Here is a 23,171-nt window from a genome sequence, read left to right on the forward strand (position 1 = left end):
ATTTCTTCTGCTTATGCGGCGGACGATATAGAATTTTTAACTGAATCAAAAATAGAAATGTGCAACGTAATAGCTAGGCTAGAAGTAAGAGCAGGAGAGTAGGGATGTAATAAAACGAAATATATGGCAAGCAATTGATCAATAAAAGTATAAAATGAAAACAAATACTGTTTCAAAGGGGTAACTTAATCACAATATACAGAAATTGAATGGTGGAAAAAATAGTTGGAATGAGAAGCAAGATCGCAGGAGCCACAAAAGTAGCAAAAAACTTCCCAATAATATTGCAATCAGTGAAAACTGTAGTTTACAAAACAATTCTCGTCCAAGAATGATTTACTGCTCCGAGGTATGGATTTTATGAAAGAGGCTACGAGTAAACTGGAAATGTATTAGAGAACATATTGAGAAACATTTTTAGAGAAATTCAATCAGATAATGGCCGTTTACGACAGACTATCGATAAGAGCAGTTGAAGAGAAAGGGAAAAAATGAAGACCAAAAAAGAAATGAATAGAAGAGGTGGAGAATGATATAAGAAAGAAATAGAAAAATGAGAAGAAGAGGCAAAGGACAAAATCAATGCTAATAATTTAAATAAAAACCCTAGCCATTAGCCGACGCGATGTTTTGGAAGTTTTAAGCCGTAGGTAGTATTTTAAGTGAGCAGTTACTTCGTTACAACTTCATATTTCAAGCCGTAATTTTTAGAAAAGCTAATCATTTACTTTACGTTTTACTTAGGACGAGTACGTTCATATGTTTATTATATGTGAGAATATGGAATAAATCGTTACCCTAACCGAACAAATTTCCCAGCAAAACTTCAAAATCGTAGACGTCAGCCGGTTGTAACAGAACTTGAAAGTTTTTAACAATTTTGCTTGTATACAATTCAATCCCACATTTCAACTCCATGTCTGCAATTGGAATAGAAAGGAGATTCTCTTTAATCGCTGAAATTTTAGTTAAAATAGATATTGTGTATGCTAGAAAAGCATATTGGTGTGGTTTGTTTAGTGATTGCTCAATCGGGCCGTGTTTTTATGATATAAATTTGACAGGTGGAAGGTATATTAATTTTACTGAGAATATTCTTTTCAATTAATGAAAGAGCTACTATGTGGTGACAACATCATTTTGTTGGGTGACAAACTGGAAGAATCCAGAAGACAGATGAATTGAAAGCAATGGCACAATATTTTAGCTTGCTCATTCACCTGATATAACCTCTATTGCTTTTTTAATGGGGATATTTAAACGGATTAGTCTATGTTACAGTTCCTACCAAAGCAGATGATTTTGAAAACATGATAAGAGCACGTTGCTAATCTTTTATAACAGAGAGTGTTCACACAGCAAGCATAGGAAATTTACTGTGAATGAAGGTGGACATCATTTGAGCATCAACTGCAGTTGATGTGTAATTTTATTCCAATTATCTTAGTTTTTAATCTCTCTCTGCTTTTCAGACAACTATATAAATATTTGTTTGTCCAATCTTCCAGTATATCTTTCGCGATCCTAACACTAACTTTCACTGTGGGTAGATTTTACGTTCATACATGTCAAGCTCGAATAAATATTCAAACAATAGTGTAGTTTATGAAGATAAGAATATTATTAAGATAATTTTGATATTTTCTTCTAACAGCCTGAAAAACCAAAAAAATGTTTCCTCCCGTCAACAGTGAGATTGCCCCCATTTTCAAAATGCAGTCCCAAATATAAACCTTGTCCGATACCAGCCAAGTGTCCGCCGAGAGCCGATGATTGTATGTGTGTGAAACCAAAACAGCTGCCAGTCCTCCACCCTGCAAGGTGCATCTGTATTGATCCATATATTCCAGAGAAAGCGCCTGGTTTGAAACGACTTAAATTTGTTGCTCCTGATCCACCCAGGATTTGTCCTCCACCTATATGTGCTAATGCGGTCAGAGCTGACGATAATCTTGTCCAGAAACCGAAGAAATTGAGGCCCATCAAACCCAAGCCTTGTGACTGTATCGAGCCTCCTCCTATGGTGGATGTACCTCTGATTAGACTGAAAAAAATTTGCGAGGACGCAGACGTGAGTATATAAATAAACAGTTCAGTTTTGTTTTTGAATTGAATCAATAAGCTCGGAAATGTAAGGGAATAAAATTCATATATTCAATAGTTGGATCGAACACTTTTGAAATAATTTGAGGCATAGGAATTAAATAAATAACAACTATTTCGGTATGCCCGATTGTATTGCAAAAAGAATGGGAGAACGAAAGGAAATACTCAATTTCGGATCGAAATTATGTTGTTTTCAACTAGTTTAGTACATTAACTAATACGAAATGCTGGAGAATCTCGAGGATTGGCGAAATAGTAATCAAGTACTAGATCAAATATTATCAGGGGCTAAATCTTCGACGAAGCATATGATGATGTTTCGGAACTTTTTTAAATCCTCAATATATTGTTCCTAGTCCCCAGTTGATAAATACTAAAAAAATCAAAATTCAAGCTTTTTGTTTATCTATTTCTCAGAAAAAAATTTTGTTCTACATATTTTATTCTTTGTGGGAGGTAGATATTGGTTTTCTTTACATAGTAATTTCGAATTAAAACTTAATAATGTTATTTAATTTCCATATAAGGTTTCGATACTCATTTTTCTAGTACACCAAAGCTGAGAACACACTCGTAGAAGACAAATAGCAATAAAAAGTTTATAGATTGTTCACTGACTCTTCTCTTTGACATCCGATAATTAATTAGTGGTTAGTGGTACATTTTCAAATATTTTTTAAATATCGCTGACGCATGAAATTCCAATTAAATTATAAACTTTTTATTCACCAAGATGCAGCATTTTTTCTTTTCAATATATACCTTATTATTTGAAAGAATATCCGAAAAGTAGTCTAACCCTTGAAATTCACATTAAATTAATTGAAAGACCTAACCAAATATATTCCACAAATAAGCTACTGTTTTAACAATTTAAAATCGTGGAACATATCCTTAATAGCATCTTATTTAGATGGTAGCTGTTCATTCAGAAAAACCAATGCTTCGTCTTTCAGCTTTCTTGCGAAACTCATCATGAATTTCAATACAAAAGAAGATGTTTATGATCACTTCCCATTTCTTTAGTTTGATATGCTATTCAATGGACGAGGTTTGATGTACTTGAAAAATTTCGAGGCATATTAAATTTAGAGAAAAATTTTTTTAGATTTTACAATCTTTGCTACGACTCGAGAACAATTGTACTGCGACCCAGTGTCCATAGTATATCTTAATGTTTACCAAGATAATGAAGTAAAATTAATATATATTAAAGTTTAAATAAATCATTTTCAGGATATATGTTACCCCCCAAAACCATGCCCTCCACCACCACCTTGTATACGAGCGGATGATAATCTCTGCGTGAAACCAAAGAAGCTACCCATTCTTGTAAATCCTGTGTGTCCGTGTATAGAAGAAACGGTAAAGGACGCACCACCTTTGAAGAGATTGAATCTCAAATCTCCCGAACCACCAAGAATATGTCCAAGACCTTGTATATGTAAAGTAGATTGTCCTAGAGCAGATGACAATTTAGTGATTAAGGTTAAGCCACTTCCTCCAATTAAACCAGGTATTAATAGATATCCTTTCATTGGTTTTTACCGTTAGAATTCGTTCTAAAATACTGTGTATTTCTCAAAGATGATCAATTTTAGTATTTATAAAAACTAGGTCTTAAAGATTACCCATGTCAAGATAATTTTGTGGTTTGCTCCCAGTAAATTCGAGGACTACGTACATTCCCTTACTAGCTTTGACTTATTTTTATAAAAGTGAAGTGCTTTGAGGGCTGCTCTGCTATTTGATTTTGCTATTCCACCTCAAACGGACCGATTTATCTTCACCCCACCAGACATTGAGGGATTTATTCCAAAAATTTGTAACCTTCCTTCTTGTCAATACGAAGAGGGGCATGCTATTTTTTGAGATACAGCGATATAATATTAGTCTCAACATGACATTTGCAATGTCAATTCGATTCTAGAAAGTAGACAAACAAATAAAAAGGTCTTTTTTGAAATATAAACATCATCATCATCATCATTCAGCCTTATCTCGTCCACTGCTGGACATAGGCCTCCTCCAAATGCTTCTAGTTTTCTCTGCTCTGAGCGGTTGCTACTCAATTTTTCCGTTTTCTTTTAATATCGTCAGTCCATCTCGTAGGAGGTCTTCCTGGATTTCGTCTGTCTGTTCTCGGTCTCCAATCTAGAATTCTTTTTGTTAATCGGTTATCTTGTATCCTTGCAACATGTCCTGCATACCACCATTTTTGTCTCAATATTTGGTCTATGATATCTTTAACTCCAGATCGTCTGCGCAATTCGTCATTCCTTATCCCATCCCTCATAGTGATGCCGAGCACAGACCTTTCAATTTTACTGTGTAATTTGCAATTTAAGTATTGATCTTCTTGTTAATTTCAAGGTCATAAGTCAGGACTAGTAGTACGCATTGGTTAAAGGCTTTTCTCTTAAGACCGATTGCAACATCTCCCTTGAACACATCTCGCAATTTACCAAATGAAGCCCATCCTCGAGACAGTTCTGTTGTTTGGTTGTCTCTAGTAATTTTTATCTCATGTTCCAGATATATATAACTCTCCACCATCTGAATATCTTTGTTGTCCACATTTGGTGGCTGCCTAAGAACTAAATTTGTCATCATCTTGATTTTATTGAAATTTATTTTTAGACCAACTTTCCTTGTAGCGATTTGCAAATCTTGTATTATGTTTTTTGCAGTATAAACAGTAATAAATAGTTTCGGCGACATAGTATCACCTTGCCTAACGCCTCTTTCTATCTTAATTTTCTTAGTGGGAGAGTGTAGGTTGACCGTTTTTGTCGCGTTATTATATATATATTTGATATAATACTTGAATATCTGTTACACTCCACATTCTTCTAATGATTTCAAAATAGCTGGTATCGAATGCTTTATGGTAGTCGAAGAAGATAAGGGCTAGTGGTCCGTTATATTCTATAGATTTTTCTATTAATATTTTTAAAGTAATCAGATGGTCGTTTGTTCCATTTCCTGAACGAAACCCTATCTCTTGGCTGGTAAAGTTCAAATTTCCTCTCTAGTCTCGTTGTTAAGATACGTGTGTATAGTTTATAGAGGTGGTATCAAAGAATAACCGGTCTATAGTTTTCGAGGTTTGTTCTATCTCCTTTTTTATAAAGTGAAATTGTGGTAGAGTTATACCACTTAGTGGGGATATTTTGGTTATTCAGGCAAAGATTGCAAAGCTCTTGTATCTCCCTTATGAGTATAGGTCCACCAATTTTTAAAGCCTCTGTAACTATTCCATCTTCCCCCGGAGCTCTATTAATTTTCAATATTACTCAAGGCATGGTATATTTCGTCCAGAGATATATCCGGGATATCCTCTGATCCTACATTTCGTACTTTTCTTATGGTCCTGGGTTCTTGGTTGGCTTCACTTTTATATAGTACCTTATAAAACTTTTCTACTAAGCGCAATAATTCTCTGTTTGTAATTAGGTTTCCGTTTGCATCTTTAAGCTTATTATTTCTTTTTTACCGTTTGTGATTTTTCTTCTCATAACTCTCATGCTTTTGTTCTTTTCGATTGTTTGTATAATTTTCTCGTTTTTATATTTCCTCATGTCCCTTCTGATCATTTTGGATATTTCCATATTTATTTCAGTATTTTGTTGTTGGGTTGTGCTCTTGTTACTCTTTAACAATCTTCTCTGCTCCATCTTTGTTTTGGTTTCTTTGCTAATTTTTTGGTCTTTTTCGTTCCTTGGACAGCACTCGTTTTTTGCCTGATTGATGGTGTGTACAATTTGCTCGTTTAAGCTGTTTATATCGTTTGTCGTTGGAATATCTTTCATGATTGTATTAATGGAATTTTCAAATGTTATATCATCTTCTGGTCGTGTCCAGGGTTTTGTCTGTTTCTTCACCATTTTATATCTTTCTAGTAGCTCTGTACCTATTTTTATGGTAGCTCTGACTATTCTGTGATCACTGGCTGTTCCGTACCTATTTAATACTATTACGTCTGTAAATATGTGTTTCTTATCTGTAAGAAAGTAGTCGATTTCATTTTTTGTTCTACCGTCTGGACTTCTCCAAGTCCATCTTCTGTGTAGCTTCTTATAAAAGAAACTGTTCATATGGTACAGCTTTTTTTCAAGGAGGAAGTTCAGCAGTATCTTTCCTCTTTCGTTTCTCCCTGGACTTCCAAAGTTCCCAAGAGAGGTCTCTACTGAATTTAGCTTTATTCCAATTTTTGCATTTGGGTCGCCACATATTATGATGAATTGGGAAGGACTGTCAACTATAGCCGTGGTTAAGTGTTCGTAAAAAATATCCACTTCTTTGTCATTGAGAGATGATGTTGGCGCAAATACCTGCACTATCTTTAAGGAATATCTTTTATTTAATCTTAAGCAGGTATAGATTACTCTCGTGGATATCGCTTTTATTGACAGAAAGTTTCTGGACCATTTTTTGTTTATCAGAAAGCCTACTCCTCCTACTGAATCTTGTTCTTCTCCTATGTGGTAAAATATATGTCCCGACTTAAGATTTTCCAGGCTTCCACCTTTTCTTCTGACTTCACATACACCGATCACGTCCCATTTGATAGGTTTGGGTAGGAATTTTGGGATGGGACAATGGTTTCCCCCGTATGGTCTTGAGAGATAAACCAAGGCTCGCGTGGGCAAGGGTGCATTCCTGAAGTAGATCTGTCAATTATTGGGATCATAATTGAGTATCTACCCGCTACACTAGAAACATAAACAAAGCGCCGCTATAAATGAAAACATTAAGAAAACAATATCAAGGTTATTCCTCCACCATAACCGAACAGAACCGGCTCCACAGTCCTAGTCGTGGACGAGTTCGTAACAAATTGATGAACTATATTTTTTTGTAATACTATTAGAAACGATCCCCCATCCATATCCATAATTCAATACGGCAACAACAATGAATAAAGACTGCTAGCTGTGAAAAACTCTAATTTATATAATTCAAAAATGGTTAAGTCGATCGATTTTTTAGTAAACGATATCTTGTTGTCGATGATCGATGATTTTTCTCACTTTCCTTAAATATATATGCACTAACACTGTAGTAATTGTGTTTCAATTTATGTGGAAGAAATCACACCCTCGCTATAGTAATTTTGATTTTTAGGTGAATGCCCCTGCATAGAACCTGAAATGGTGGATGTAGAATATAAAAGGTTAAAATGTATAGAGGATCCGGAAGAATGTCATTACACAGATCCTTGTGAAGTACCGCACCCAAGAGCAGATTTTGGATGTTGGGAATATTATGTTCCCGAACCAAAGCCAGTATGTCGGGAAGTCGAAATCAAATCTCCGAAGAAACCTTGCAAGAAAAGTAGGAAGAATAAAACGAGGACATAATGTATTGTTCTTATATTTTTTTTGTGTTCCAAATTAATTGTTTAAAGAATTTTGAGATATATGACTGCCGCTGACTTATTTTGTTCACTATATGATTTAAACATTCGAAATTGTTTCTCAAATGTTGCTAAGTTTATAAATTTAAGAGGGATGCTTGTTTGTAGAACAACATAATCAAAGAATTTATTAATAGTAAAGGGCACATTTGATGATAAGTGAGAAAAAATCTTTTGATATATGAATTTGAATAGCGATCGAATTAATTTACTAAGTATGAATTAACTTTTGATATACTTACTGATAGACCGGCACCATTTAAATTGTAACAGATTATTGTTTATACCAAATGTGGAAGATATGAGGTAGCTATTTTAATAGTGTCAACTGAATCGTAACAAAAATTTAAGAAACAATTAAGAAAATTCTTTCTGAATGATTGTGAGTGCATTAGAAAGATAATTTGATTGGAAAGTGGTATGTTGAATATTTCATTTAATTCTGTTGAATTTGGTGTCTGGTGTGCAGTGAGTCTCCCTTTTCTAGCTAGTGGCATTGGAAAATCTCGTTTACCTCTAATGTACAGAATGTGTCATTTTTTTTTTAATTCTAACCACAAAACTTTGTAGTGTCATTTTAAAAGATGAAAAAATATTCTTCTAAAGAAAGAGTTGACATAAGATTAACTATAGGCGATTTCATAGGATTCTTAGACACAATTCTTGGACGCAAATACAATCCGTATCATATTCAGCTGCTTCAGTTATACGGCGACGACTTTTACCCCATATTAGGCTTTTGCTTTTGGGTCATTAATTGAGTCGTAGTAAGTAAGTTGTAGACATAAATAACCTCCAAATTTCTTTCAACGTTGACCTAATTTGCTATTTAGAATTCAAAATTGTGATCAAATATAGGACACTTTATTCAAAAAATTGTATATTTGTTCCGTTTGTCTCCTTTTGAGGTGACTTATTTTTAATACGATTGATCATAGTGTGTTTTAATCTATATTTGAGATTAAATCAATTACCTCCTAACAAGTTTTTTCATTCACGCACCAACTAAGAACTATATGGGGCTAAATTCTAATACATAAGTTTGTCCAGTAACAAACAGCCAAGAACTTAAAAATAAATTACAACAACGGTTCTCCGTATTACATTCTATGCATCGATAGAGATCAGTTTATAAGGAAATAAAATGCATCTCTAAAAAATGATACGTGCTCAGGAGCTCATGAAATTTATTTTTTTTAACCAATTGGGTGAGAAAACACAGGCAATATCCTTCCAAGGTTAATATCTAGGTAGGGTTTGTCGGAAACCATATCATTGGGGTTCTTTTCATTTGAATGGCGATTATCATTTAAAATTATAATTTATATCCTGATCGAAGAAACCATGTAGTGAATGCGATATCATTCCAGCCTCTTAACAATATTTCCCAATCGGTGAATAATAATAGGGAGGTGTATATAGATAGAATGGGCAGCGCCACAACATAATCTTACTAAGTTGGAATTCCTGGAACCTTTAATATTCATAAGATGTATACGATGACCTTCTAAAGTCATCAAAATATTAGAAGTTCCTTGCAATGAATAATTTGCGAATGAACTTCAGGTATCTATTCGAGTATCTTGATGGACAGACTACGGGTTCTAGAGGATTTTCTGGTCCAATTGCAAATTTAGAAAAAAATTAATTGAATTTGCCAAAAATTGATTGGAAAGAGTTAAGCGCTGACCAGAAGTACTTGTATTTGGATTTTGTCAAGCAGTACTAACTGAAGTATTGCCCGAAAACTTAGCAAAAAGAAAATAAGGAAAAACTGCTCAATTCCGCTGGTTAATAACTGCAAATAAAATTTTACGTTCATATGTCTCGTGTGAAACTTTTCGCCGCATTTGTTATTGAGGTTTTGATAACCAATTTAACATCTTCAGTAGCTGAAGGTAAACGCGCGTCAGATAGTGTAATTGTGAGGGTTGGTGTTGTAGTAGTGTGTTCAGTAGACAAATCTAGCCGAATTTATTAAGAATTATAGTCGAATATGGTCAACATCCTGCAAGAATGAAGCTATTCATTTTTGGTAAAGTATAAAATATACTAGGTACCTACATAATAGACAAGTCGATGATCCAGTGAATCAAAGAAATATGTTGTTTACCAACTCAGAAAATATTCTTGTAGGAATGGTTATTCACTCTAGGAAATATATTAGGAAACTTAAGTTTAGGAGGATTATAGCGGCTAGATAGATACCTAATAAAAGTTTTATGTGCTTTGAAATATCCCCTTCCTATTTTTATGTATCTTAGTATATAGATTTGATAAATTGGAATCATTGCATATGCAGTGAACCTCCTATTTTGTTGCGACTGATTAATGAAGAAATTAAGAAAATAGTTCGGACAGGATATGCCCCAGAGTTTTCAGCATTTCTCTGCCATTCCCAGGCTGTGTGTCAAAATTGTAACCCAAGCCGCACTAGATGTACCAGACATGGTTTTATTTTGGAAAAACTGAAATCAGGAAATAGTTTGCCAAAGTATGAGACAAAAAAAGATTACAAGACGGTAAATTAGACAGGGTGGGTGGGAATCGATTCGCAGCCTCCTTCTCGTGGTGACTTCTTTGGTAATATTTAGCTTAGTATAAGTAAATATGAGCTGAAAGCTTCATTTGTCAAGTTTTGGTATTTTTTTGTTCCATTAACAAATATTGACACCTTTGCGGCATCGAAAGGCGAATTCTTTTGCATTTTATATTGAATGTACTAGTTTGAATAACAAAAATGAACTTTTATGTCACTATTACAAGTCAAAACGAAAATATTGTTTATGTTTGTTATAATTAAATTCCATCCTAATGGACAGTCTTTTCATATGTGTTGTACCTATTATTTAAAGAAGGCTGAAGGCAGGGATCGCATTTTACGAGTACTGTGACGAATCTCAATTTATCTTCATTTTTCTATTATATGTATAGCAATCGAAATTAATTTTTCCTACTTCGCTTTCACACGTCGTATTTAATAAGCTCTTTATAAACATTAATATGCCTAGCAGCAAAACTTACCTAATAAGTATGCATTGTTTAGTTGATAAATGACTTACAATGTCTAGAAAGGATGTTCATTGTTATCTTAAATAATATATTATATTATATATTGTACTAGTAATAATTATATTTAATGTTATATTTGAAAAGTTACATAAGAACAAAAGTTTAGAATTGGAGCGATATTATAATGGGAAATACAAATGTTGAAGGTACTTATTTCAATATTTTTTATATGTACTTAGTGTAAATTTATTATTCACATAGAAACCTGGAACAGTATTTTTACCTTGATGTACAAAAATAATTTATTACACTTAGAATGTTGGCAGTAGAAAAATATAGTAATAATCTACTGATCGTTTTTAAAAATAGGTTATTTCGATTTCCAAAGATCCGATCAATTTCCAAACGATTTCAATACAATTTTATTCAACACATTATCGCAAGTTGAAGACTATACTCTATTTACGACTATAATAGTAAATAGGTATAATACCGATCATCAAATAGCAAAAATGTTATCAAAGATGATCTCAATTTGTAAAATCATAATCGGCTCACAAACTTAGATAAATAAAGAGCCCATCATTAAGAATTGTTTTACTACAAGCGAAGCTAATTTCAGTAAAATTAAATACAAAGATGAATTTGTTGCTTCAAAGTTTTATTTTTTACTTAAAAACTGGAGTAAAAGTCATAGAGTACATTTAATGTCATGGCATTTCCTCATTTCTCGCTGCTAATGTTTGACATTCTTTCATTATATTATATTCCTTTTTCGTATCATTGTCACACCTTGCTTTGCAGTTTTGTAGGGTGTAGTCTGAGAAGCATTTGTCGAAAACATTGTTTCCTGGATAGCGTATCTACTGGCCATTTCTCGATATTCTCGAAGCCAGGGTTGCCACATACTTTATTATTCACAAAACTTTCATTTAAGGATAATTTGACTCTTAATACACCGCACACTCGCACAGTTCACAATTAACAACAGACTGTAAATCAGAAACCCTACTAAAAGTACCATGAACGCCATAGAGCACTCACACGCAAAATAAGAGGACTTTGCTTCCAGAGAAAAGAAAATACAGTTTTACAGCTTTGACAATTGGAGTGATCTGCAAGATTGTGCAAATTGCTTACAAAATAAATCTGTTGCGTGGTGTGATAATGGATCAACCTTATGTCTATAAGAATTTTTTATTTGCAGTGACTTTACTATTGTATTCAATACAATTCGATATTCTCCTAAACTTCACGGAGCAAAGAAAACCCTATCACTTCATCTAAATTGTTGACATAAATCAACAAGTCAAGACAAGTGTCCAGTCCATCTACTTCAAAAGATATTCAGGAAAAGAACTCCGAATATTCATACGGATTAATATCAACTCCTAATCCAGATTGGATGAAGAAAAAAATTTGATTTAAAAATAGTCCAATAGTTCTTCATCTGTACCTAAGCAATTTGACATAGTTTGGAACCAAAGAAGTCAAATAAGTGGTAATTCTTCGAGTCTCTTAAGTCATAGTTGAAGCTGAACAAAAAAATATCATATCAATCAAAAACTGAACAAAAGCAGCCGTGCACTACCAATAATTGTACCTTCAATATCAACACAAAATAAGCGGTTTATTATCATTAGTCTGTTGATTATATAATCATAACGAATACCACTCAAGCAATCGAAAATAATCGATTATTGTCTCACTAGTATCTCGATCTACATTCTGGTTTGTCACAAATTACTACTGGTGAAATAATCGATTATTTTTGAGGCTCTTGTGATATATTACATATTTATTTTCCTTCTACCTTCTGAAGTGTCGGTCAATAATTTCGGTTCCCGGTCTTATAGTATGTCTTACCTGTATCCTACTAACGTTGTCGTTTTTTCCCATTATTTTTAATACCACAGTTAATACAGTGTGGTATTGATGGTATTATTATGTTCATAAGCAAGTAATAGATTGCTATTATTCTTTCCAGCTTCCAGTACATGTTGTCGAACAAGAGACGTCCTCTGGCATCTCGTATTCATCGGTTTCGCCGTGAATTATATGATACGATTGAATTTAAATATAGCTATCGTATCTATGATACGACCGAAACTTAAAGATAATATCTCAGTGACTAGTGAATGTCTTGGTGATACTTTTCCAAGTAATAATACAATCAATGCTGAATATGGACACAATTACACGTTACTTTTCGATCTAGTGAGTTGAACTTTTGATGAGGTAGTCTTTTGAGCATGAACTCTTGGTCGCTATACCCAGCTACCAGTTAATCTTATTATTAAAGTATAGATATAGAAGAATTATTATTTTTTTAAGGTCGACTTCCACTTATTTTATACACTTTACTGTTTTTTGTCGTAAATAAATCAATTTTTCAGATGTCTTGTATAATAGCCGAATAGAATAAATTAATAGTGTTAATCACAATAGACGAAAATATTATCTTTTCAGGTTAAAACCTTGAGATGGCGCACAGGATTAATTTATGGGACTTTATCATTTCTAATAATATAAACAGTCTGGTTTAGAATTTTTATTCAATTATTTTCAAGGCTCTTAATTTTCCATTTACTTCACAATAAGCATATTTAATATACAAAATTTATAACGGAATCAAAAATAATTTTGTAAAGGGCTAATTTTCGAAAAAATTGGAATGGATGGAATGTCTTGCTTCTGATCCACAAACAGATATTGAATCTTCAGTGACTACAGTGACAATTGAGCGTAATAAGGAAACATTCCATGTTGACTGAATTTATTTCCCAAACAATTTTCACATTCGAGCAATTTATTTGGAAGGTACAACTGACAAACTTTGTTGTTTATATCACAAACTTTTTCTTGTTTCTAATACTTTTCAAAAAACCAATTCTCTTATTTCCGATGTACAATTTTGCAGCAAAACCAACTAATATTTTTTGGGTGCGTGAAGAATGGATGTCTGTACTTAGTTTTAGAAACAATCTCTTAAATATATATGTCTCTTGACCATGCTGCAAACATGAACTAGACCATGCTTACAAGATGACTTTTGCTCTATGTCAAACCATGTAGGCTCGTTTATTTTTATAATGAGGAGTGTTAGATGTTCAAGGTTGTTTTCAAGGTTAGTTCAAATTATATTTGCGCCAGTAAGCCAGAGAGAGAGAGAGAGAGAGTGCAAATTGTACAGGGTCTCTTTCAGCTAAACTTGATGAAACTAATCCAGATGAAATAAAAAAACAAATTTCGTCAAATATATTGCTGACCTAACCAGTGATTATATTTGAGAATAAGAAGAATAAGAAGCAGCCCATTGCAATTTTTTTTAAATGGTTCTCCAATGCAGCAATTTTTGGGATTAGACAAATAAAAACAAAAACATTTAAGTTGATATGGCTTTATTGTTTTTCAAAATATCGTTCATTAAGATCAATACAATTTTGCATGCGTTTGAAGCAATTGTCTAAGGATTTTTTCAAAACATAAGATTTGAACGCATCAATCGCTTCTTCAGGTGTAGAAAAACGTGGGAATTGTACGGTGTATAACCCATCAATTCGATGTTATGACGGTTCAAAAACGTTTTTGTTTGAACTGATGTGTCAGAACTCGAATTGTCGTGATGGAAAATGATTCGATTAACTGTTATACGTTGCTCTAATGGAACGGTTTCAATTTTATTTTTCAGTAAGATGAATATTTCAAGTATCTGTAAACCACTCAATTAGCACTCGTAAGACAACACTTTCTGAGTACCATCACCATTAAAAATGTCAAACTTTATTATGGCAATATCAGATTTCACATATTCACATGCCATATCTCAAAACTACCTCTCGAACATTTTTTACAGCATATTTTAAATAACTGCGTTCACAAAAAATGCTAGGTATCCTCTAGAGTCCTCTTACAAACTGAAGCAATAGTTTGCAACCTTTGTCGCATCTGTGTTTGTTAGTTCATTTTTATGACATAAGGACGTTTGGAGATAGGTGAAGTGGGTCCTTTTCCTCTATGTTAGAAAACTGAAGATGCTATCAAAGGTCATTACATACACAAAATATACAGGGTGTTCTATTTTAAGTAATGAAGTAATTGATGTTTGAATTTGTCTAAACTGAAACTCAATATCTGAACACTTTATTATAAAATAATGAAATAACTAATATCATGATTGTTAGTTACAAGTATTTCAAGTCACTGTTGTTAATTTCACTTGTCAAAATTAAATGGATTTATCATAATTACCCTTCTACGCCAACTCTTTATTTTCGAAAAAATGGAGTATCTCATTGACAGCCATACCTCGGTACATAAAGCCCTATTTAACGTTCACTTAATTTTAATTTTAACTAAAAAATCGTAGATTTGACTTCTGTTGGGACATCCTGTATGGCTTGAAATAATATCAGAGGGTAGGCGTAATTGATGTTCATATGGCTATCAATGAATGGATCAAATCTTCTGGCATCCGGGAATAAACAGTATTGAGTAATTGTTTAGAGTGGTTCAAAATAGGGTTCAGGTCGCTCTTGTGATTGCCATCGTCAAAGAGAAAAATAGTCACCCTCTGCCAACTAAAGGCCGTCTAAATAAAGATTTTTGCCGCACACCACCCGTAAACTTTTTTGTATCTTCTATTCTCTATTCATCTTTTTTGCTTCTCAATCCCTTTCAATGTTTGAAAAAGTATTTCCTCGGTTATGTCTTATAGGTATTTCAATTATCAAATATTTGACTGCCACACTTTACTAATGTTAACATAAATAAGTGTCATTATGTTTCATGACGATCTCGAGTGTTTCGATTTGACACCCAACGAATTAACATTAAAAGATAGATATGAAAATACAGGGTGTCATTTTTAAATGTTTCATGAAATTGATTATCTTGGATAATATATATTAACTATTGTGAAAATTCTCAGAATACAACGGCGCTTCCAAAACTAGAGAATATAACTTCATCAACAGAAGAATATTTTGATTGGGATGAAAAAGAAGTGGGATATATTTTGGCTAGTTTTTTCTGGGTACACTGGATTACTCAAATACCGGGAGGAATCCTCGCTACCAAGTACGGAACCAAATTTGTATTCGGTGTGTCAAATTTTATTGGAGTTGTAGCGAACTTCGTTATTCCATGGTTCGCTAGAAAAGGAGCTATATATCTAATATTGTTAAGAAGTATCCAAGGCTTCTGTTGCGTAAGTATATACTTTTGTTAAAATCACAGATCTAATTGAGATTAAACGAATCAATTGCACATCGTAGATATACCACTCAATTAAAAAAGAAACTTACCTATTTGTTTGAATCTGCTTACTGTATTATCAATTACATGATAAGTAAAAGTCCATCCATTTGAATTAATTACAGAGCAAGGTGATCAACTTCATGGCCCATATTGTGGACGAGTTCGTAAAAATATTTTCAAACATACACACATTGCGTAGTACGGTGAATCTTGATAAGTACTATTATTTTTCTTCCTTGTTCTAATTTGTTATATAAACTGTCGTCGATGTAAACATTGGTAACTGGGCTTGATTTCCAGGTTACTATTATTTCACGGCTATCATGTCACAAGCCTCGCTTATACAATAAGTAGGAGCCAACTTATTCATGCCAATTCTTTGTATGGTATATTTATATTTAAGATACACCACTACTACACCAACACTTCGATAACCAAGTTATCGTCTTCAAAGACTGAAGGTAAATCAGGTAAGATAAACAGTTTATCTTCAGTCTTCTGGTTATCGAAACGCGCGTCAGACATTGTAATTGTGAGTGTTGGTGATAAATGATAATGAAGAGTTTGTGGCTGCATGGAGTGGTCGTTGTGAAAGATATCTCCTACATATTTATTACAATTTACCATGTAAACTATATAAATGTCTTTTAGTGACAGATGTATTGACTCTAAGATATCCGTTGTAATCTTCTATATTTTCAAATTTCCAGGAATTTAACTATATAGGATGTCTCATAAATAATGAGGGTTTCTAATGTTCAATTTTTTTAAATGTATAATGGCATAAAGAGAAGTTTCATTATTTGAAGTATAGCCCATCGTATTCTATTATTTTCACCCATCGTACAGCAACCTCTTTCAGATCGTGTTGAAAACATTCTTCGGACTTAAATGCAAAAAAAAGCCACACTGGATTATCGACATCAACATACATTTAAGTTAGTTGTCCACTATATACTTCGATATTGTTAGCACCACAAATACAACCACCACTTTAGTTCATGGTCAGTCTCACCGAGGAAATTTTAGGCATACCTAAAATATGTTTGGTCTGCTTCCCACTGGTTCTTGAACTAATAATTTGAAAATCACAGTCATTACCACTATCGCTTATCTGTGTGATTACTTGTCATTCATTTCGCTTATTTTTCAGACAGTTAGTTTTGATTTTAGTGTGTAACGCAATAACCTAATGTTTCTAGCAACCCAAATGAATTACGAGACTTGATTAAAGTTCAATTTGATATAATTGCAGGGCTTTTCTTTACCTTCAATACACAATCTGGTATCAAAGTGGATTCCTCCGAATGAAAGAAGCAAGTTCGTTACTGCATATACCGGTACGTGAGAATTTCTTATTATTAAAGCTTATATGAGGGATAGGGATAACGATAAAAAAACTAAAAACAAATGAAGAGAAAGTTTGTTTCTCCAGAGAGAGAGAGAGAGAGAGAAAGATACCATAATCAGAGAAAATTCTCAAACGATTTAAGATAATTGAAACACAAGGAGTTTAGCAAATTAGTCTAGTATGAAAATACGAGCCCTGAATTGATGTGTCCACATCCGATATTCACAATCAAATCGGAAAAGTTCATTGTTAGGAAGCAATGATATTGATTTTTCCAAGGCGTGTGCCCATTGGATATATCTGATGGACACAAATGTTCACGATTAAATGAAATCCCAAATCCTTTCTGTATGATCAACTTGACTTTCAGTACTTTATAGACCACATCGTTGTAGGGAAGTTGCCAAACTATCGACCGAAATAGTTTAAGTGATAATTTAAAAAAAGTTATTGCGAAATTATGCGACGCAAACAGCAGAAATATTGAATGCAGGTGTCATCTTACTGTATGACATCAAGCCGCATTGCTATAGCAAAACAGTACACGGTTCTATTAAAACAGTAATATGAAAATGCACTGAGATCTGTCTGAATAGAAAGAGATTTGATTTCTTCCAGGGCTGATAATAGATTATGATGAAAAATACTATTTGCTGCTATAAATATTCCCGTTGTTCTACTTAATCACTCATCGTATTTTCATGTTATATTTGGGTCATTTTTCCGAAGTAATTTTAATCGAATCTCTACATTTTAGGTAATTCTATTGGTGCAGCTTTTACTTATCCTTTCTGTGGATTCATTATAGAAAGATGGGGCTGGGATAATGTGTTTTATGCTTGTGGAATATTGGGAACCATATGGTTTCTTGCTTGGTGTTTTTTTGTATACGATAGTCCAGCTGAACATCCTCGTGTATCACATGAAGAAAAACAATACATCGTATCTAGTTTGGGTGAAACTGTTTCTAAAGTAGAGGTGAGAAATTTTTTAATTCACCAGGTAGAAAAATATTTTTTAATTTGAATAGAAATTTCTATAGCTGATAGTACGTTTAAAAATAAAGATACATGTACACGTACAGTTGTCTTTAAAGTATACGATAAAGATACAACCAGTGTAAGGATTAAATTGGTAAAATTATAATGCAGGGACAATCTCATTGATATTATTTTCAAATTTTTATTCTGCGGGTATTTACCTATGGAAACCTATGAATGTCTACATTAGAAACCTTTTAGCCAGATCTTCATCCGTCGTCAGTAATGATGGATTTGGAGAAGGCATTAATGAGTGTCGTGCAAACGGAATATTCTGCTAAGCAAATTTGAGGTATTTTTATTCATTTTAGCCAATGGAGGCAAATCCAAAATTGTGAACCACCAAAGCATGTTGACGAAACTGAATTTTCTACGATCTGGACACTTCTTGCATGATCGGCTTATTCTTAAAAATGATCACGTTATGTTAGGTTAGGTTTGTATGCAATGAATTGCCGTTACAATGAATTGTCGAAGATTCATTAACGACGCGTATTGATAAACTTTCAGCTTTGATATTGTAATGATCCTTTCTCTATAACTCTTGTTTTGAATAATTATTCTCCGTTAACATCGATTTCTATGCGTCGTATTCTTCTTCTTTTCTTTAGCCAACGTTACAGTTCTTTGAGAACCAGGGCCTACTCAATAGTCGACTGCCAGTCCTTTCTGTGCCTCCAACATCGAACCCCAGGCCGGATCAAATCCGCCTCAACGTCCTTCAACCAGCGAAGGTGCTGACTTTCTCTCAGTCGCCGTCCTCCAGGAACTCCATACATGGCTCTGCGCGGGTATCGATCAGAAGGCATCCTCTCCACGTGTCCCTGCTACCTCAGATGTACCCCCCGGATGAACGCCTTCAAATCTGATTCATCATAAATCTGTCTCAACTCAGAATTCCTCCGGATCCTCCACGCATCGTTCTAGCAAACAGGGCCAAAAATATTTCGTAGAATATTACGTTCCCAGCAGTTTCTTGATATGTGATTATTCCAATTTAATTCTTTATAGTGATAGGAAGTTATTATACATTATTATCAAAGTGTCTACAGTCTTCGGTCTGACGATGGTTATCGAAACGCTTGTTAATGGAAGGTTCTGATTCATTCATCAAAGTACATATTTTAAAAGTGCAGAAATACTATGTTCATATTCTATGACGGGAAAAGCATCATAGTGTATAATAGAGGAAGCTAGTTTTATGTTCCGTAAATTGTTCTAGATACCAACACCTTGGAAAAGTCTTTTGACATATTTACCATTCTGGGCAACAGTGGTGGCTCAAATAGGTGCTAACTGGGGATTATTTACAGTCACGTTGAACGGACCTGCTTATATTAAGTTTATTCACGGATGGGACATTCGTTTGGTGAGTACTCTGAATATTTGTTTGGTACGTATATTCTTCAAATATGATATTTAAGGAAACTCACAGTTACATCATATCATTTAAAAAATTATTGCTTCCGAGATTCTAAGAATTGGAATCCATTAATATATTTTTTGAGATGGTGAAGTTGATTCCTTTCTTTATTCTCAAACAGCTTTGATACAAGATTTTGTGCATTAGTGGACACTAAGTCAGAACGTCTCATTCTAATTAAACAAATTTTGGAATCGCTAGGTCCTAGCATAATCCTTATCGTTTGAAAGTTTGGCCATAAAATTTATATTGTCAGTTGTATTTGTATGGCATGTATAATTTCTACTTATGAATATCCTTCATTTTCATTTATTTGCAGACAGGGGTCCTCTCTGGAATGCCACACTTATTAAGAGTTTTATTTGCTTACTTTTTTTCAATTCTTGGCGACTATTTGATAAAAAATGAGAAAATGAAAAGGACGAATGTCAGGAAATTTGCAACATTCTGGGGTGAGTATCCTTCTTTTAGTCATATTTTTACCTAGGGTGGTTTTTAGTGTAGAAATTTCACTATAACTGAAACAAATTTCGAGTTAAAATGTCAGTCAACTTTAGGCAACTTCAAAATTCATTTTTAAATATGAGAATTTACAAAAACTGTTAAAAAAACTGTTGTAGTTCAATACTTTAGGTGACTTGCCATTTTTTTTGGTAAAATGAGAACAGAGCTGAAGTAATATTTTGAACAAAGCTCAAGGAAATATTTATTTTTATAGGATCTGAAAATGAAACGAGAGCTTAACTATATCTATAGGTATATGTATCTGATTTGATAATGTATTAAAAGAAAGTACTCATGACGAAAATATTCAAAATGCTGAACGTTGTAAGGTATCAAAAACTTATTGTATTAAGTGCTGAAGATTATGCTTGACGCCAAATTGAAGTGTTTACAGAAATATTTCAACGTCGGTGTTAGCGCATTCTGAAAAAAAGTACCATCCATGAAAAATTCATTATTATAAAGAATTTAAATGATGATCACGATCGCTGTACGCAGTTTCGAAACATTATCCAAGATTTATGTAACCGTAATCCCCGTTTTAATAAAAAATTATGTTTTGTGATGAGGTTTCGATTTTCCTTAATATAAATTGTCAAACTTGTACCACATTTCTTAAAAGGTCTTCGGTCTTCAGTTTTTCTGGAGCAATATAGCTTTATAGGATAGGTTACTATAATACTTCTAAGCACCAAACGTGGAAAATAATAATGTTCAAATTGACAATATATAATTATTGAAGTAATTGTATGTTATTTATCTATAGAAATCACAAGTATTGAACTGAGTGTAGAATTTTTGAAAAATAATTTGATTTAAAGCTTGTTTTTTCTAAAAATGAGATATAAACAAAAAACTAATGGTGTAATGTACTTTTGATACATGGAAAAGTTTCACTGATCCAAAATATCACTAAAATTATTGAAAAAAATAGATTTCAATTTTGTATCTTTTGTGTGAAGCTATTTTTTTATTTCAACCTGTATATATATATACAGAGTCGAGCATTGTATATATTATATCATCTATTTTCCAGCAAATGGAGTTCAAGGAGCTTTCATGCTTGGCCTAGCTTACTCAGGTTGTGACAAAATCACTGCAATGGTTATGTTGACGCTTGCAGTTACTGTCAATGGAGCAATGTCTACAGGAGCACTAGCAGGACTTGTAGATATCAGTCCAAATCACTCATGTTAGTAATATATTTGTTGCAAACTGATACAAGTTGTAGATAGTTTATTAGGATATTATCTAAATTCTTTATGCTTCCCTTGGTTTCATTTCCATATAAAAAGAATCAATTTTATGAAAACTAAGCATTATTTCATTCATATCAATATATATATATATATATATATATATATATATATATATATATATATATATATATATATATATATATATATCTTCAGATTTCCACTTCTTAGACCTTTTTGGGATGAATTCTCTTGAATACATCCACTCTACTTTTGTTTTTTCTTTATATAAATAAGGTATTTTCAAGTAATCTAACAATTCCAAAAATAGATAAATCGCAAACATAAAGTATCATCTAAAATATATTTCTATTTGATGTATGTTTTTTAGCAATATTACTGGGTATAGTAGGTACTGCTGTTGGATTGGTTGGTTTTTGTACACCAGCTGTAGTAGGACACTTTACATTCCAAAACGTGAGTATATTTTTGACATAGCAACAAATTAGTCATCAGGCTCCACTCAACTTGTATAAACGTGTGCTTGGCGTGTCAAATAGTTGAGGGTAATCGACCCACATCGGTCGAATTCCCAGTAACTTCGATTTTTTCCCAATTTTTAGGTCGCAAGAAATAAGGTCGCGGCCTAATGCTAGACAGCCTCAATATACTATCTATTATTAATTCAATATATTCTGATCTTCGAACCATTTGAATGTGGATCATTTAATTTGATTTTAGCAAACAGCGGTTCAATGGCAGAAAGTATTCTGGGTGAGTGCAGCCATTCTGTTCATCAGTTGTACCGTCTACTTTATATTTGCAAATTCCGTAATAGCTCCTTGGAATGCATCAAAAGAAATTCCAGAAAGTGAAAATATGGTTGTGAAAGGAAAAAATAATGAAACAATTAATGGTGAAGTTAGTACAGAAAAAGAAGAAATAGAGAAATATTCTGTCTGATGACGAGGCTATAGTTAAGACTACATATAAGAGTCAACAGCTAGAATAAATATTTATTGTTTTGTTTCTTTCTAAAAAACCATTGTTTACACTTATATTTTGTTCATATTAATGCTCTCACCAACTTCCCCCATCCAAATTAGTTTTTTAGCTTTGTATGTTACAAATTTCAACCAGAGTATGATGAATATTTCATGTCTTACAACTACCACTGTATACTAAGATAATTCTTCATATTTTTCCAAAAATGGTATATTATGAGCTCCTTTAAAATACTTAATGACAAGTTAAAGAATGTGCTCCCCAAAAATTCTCTTGGCAAATCTAGTAGTATAACTAAAAAAATAACTTGCCTTTTTTGCGCTAAAATTAGTTTTCAAGGCACTAAACTTATCAACCTTTATATCACCTTTTTCGTGTCGCATCTCCAATATGCCCTTCCTTCCTAGGATACGTTTTGTGCGACCCAATTTGAGTGAATCTTCAAACTACAGAAGAGAGCTTTTAGGTATTTGCTCGGATCGAACAGTAGGACAGAGACTTTTTTAGAAGATTCAAAATATTTACTTTTCATTCTTTATTTATCTTTGAATCCGTTTGCCCCATCCGTAAGTACGCTTCTTCTATTTAGTAAGTTAATTGCAAAGCACCATTATTTGCCATTTGAAATCTATAAATCCATTCCCATTTTTCGCAAATCATTATATATTTTAGGATTGCAATTTTCGTGTGTATACTGTGAACTTTTTTCATTTTCGTAACTATATAGTTATTTGTGTGTTTATTTTCTAGTTATTTATAGGCTCTTGTCTACAAATTGTGAGCAATTTTTGAGAATAAAGCATTTTCTCTCTCTCTTTCTCTCTCATAGTCGTATCATTTTTGTACGTAGATTGAC

General features: G+C 33.1%; 2 protein-coding genes across 2 annotated transcripts; one reads left to right on the forward strand and one right to left on the reverse strand.

Moving 5' to 3' along the window:
* Nucleotides 1-4,449: 4,449 nt before the first annotated feature.
* On the reverse strand, nucleotides 4,450-4,827 carry LOC130441698 (uncharacterized). Its single transcript, XM_056775481.1, has one exon. It carries the CDS (start codon nucleotides 4,825-4,827, stop codon nucleotides 4,450-4,452), a length of 378 nt encoding a protein of 125 aa, XP_056631459.1.
* Nucleotides 4,828-10,569: 5,742 nt separating this feature from the next.
* LOC130441329 (sialin-like) lies at nucleotides 10,570-22,368 on the forward strand. Its single transcript, XM_056774951.1, has 10 exons — nucleotides 10,570-10,743; nucleotides 12,525-12,754; nucleotides 15,468-15,746; nucleotides 17,052-17,136; nucleotides 17,905-18,125; nucleotides 19,410-19,556; nucleotides 19,930-20,062; nucleotides 21,151-21,306; nucleotides 21,702-21,787; nucleotides 22,052-22,368. Exons 1-10 carry the CDS (start codon nucleotides 10,722-10,724, stop codon nucleotides 22,271-22,273), a joined length of 1,581 nt encoding a protein of 526 aa, XP_056630929.1. The 5' UTR covers nucleotides 10,570-10,721; the 3' UTR covers nucleotides 22,274-22,368.
* The last annotated feature ends 803 nt before the right edge of the window (nucleotides 22,369-23,171 follow it).

This window comes from Diorhabda sublineata, chromosome 3 (assembly GCF_026230105.1).
Source record: "Diorhabda sublineata isolate icDioSubl1.1 chromosome 3, icDioSubl1.1, whole genome shotgun sequence".
Taxonomy (NCBI): domain Eukaryota; kingdom Metazoa; phylum Arthropoda; class Insecta; order Coleoptera; family Chrysomelidae; genus Diorhabda; species Diorhabda sublineata.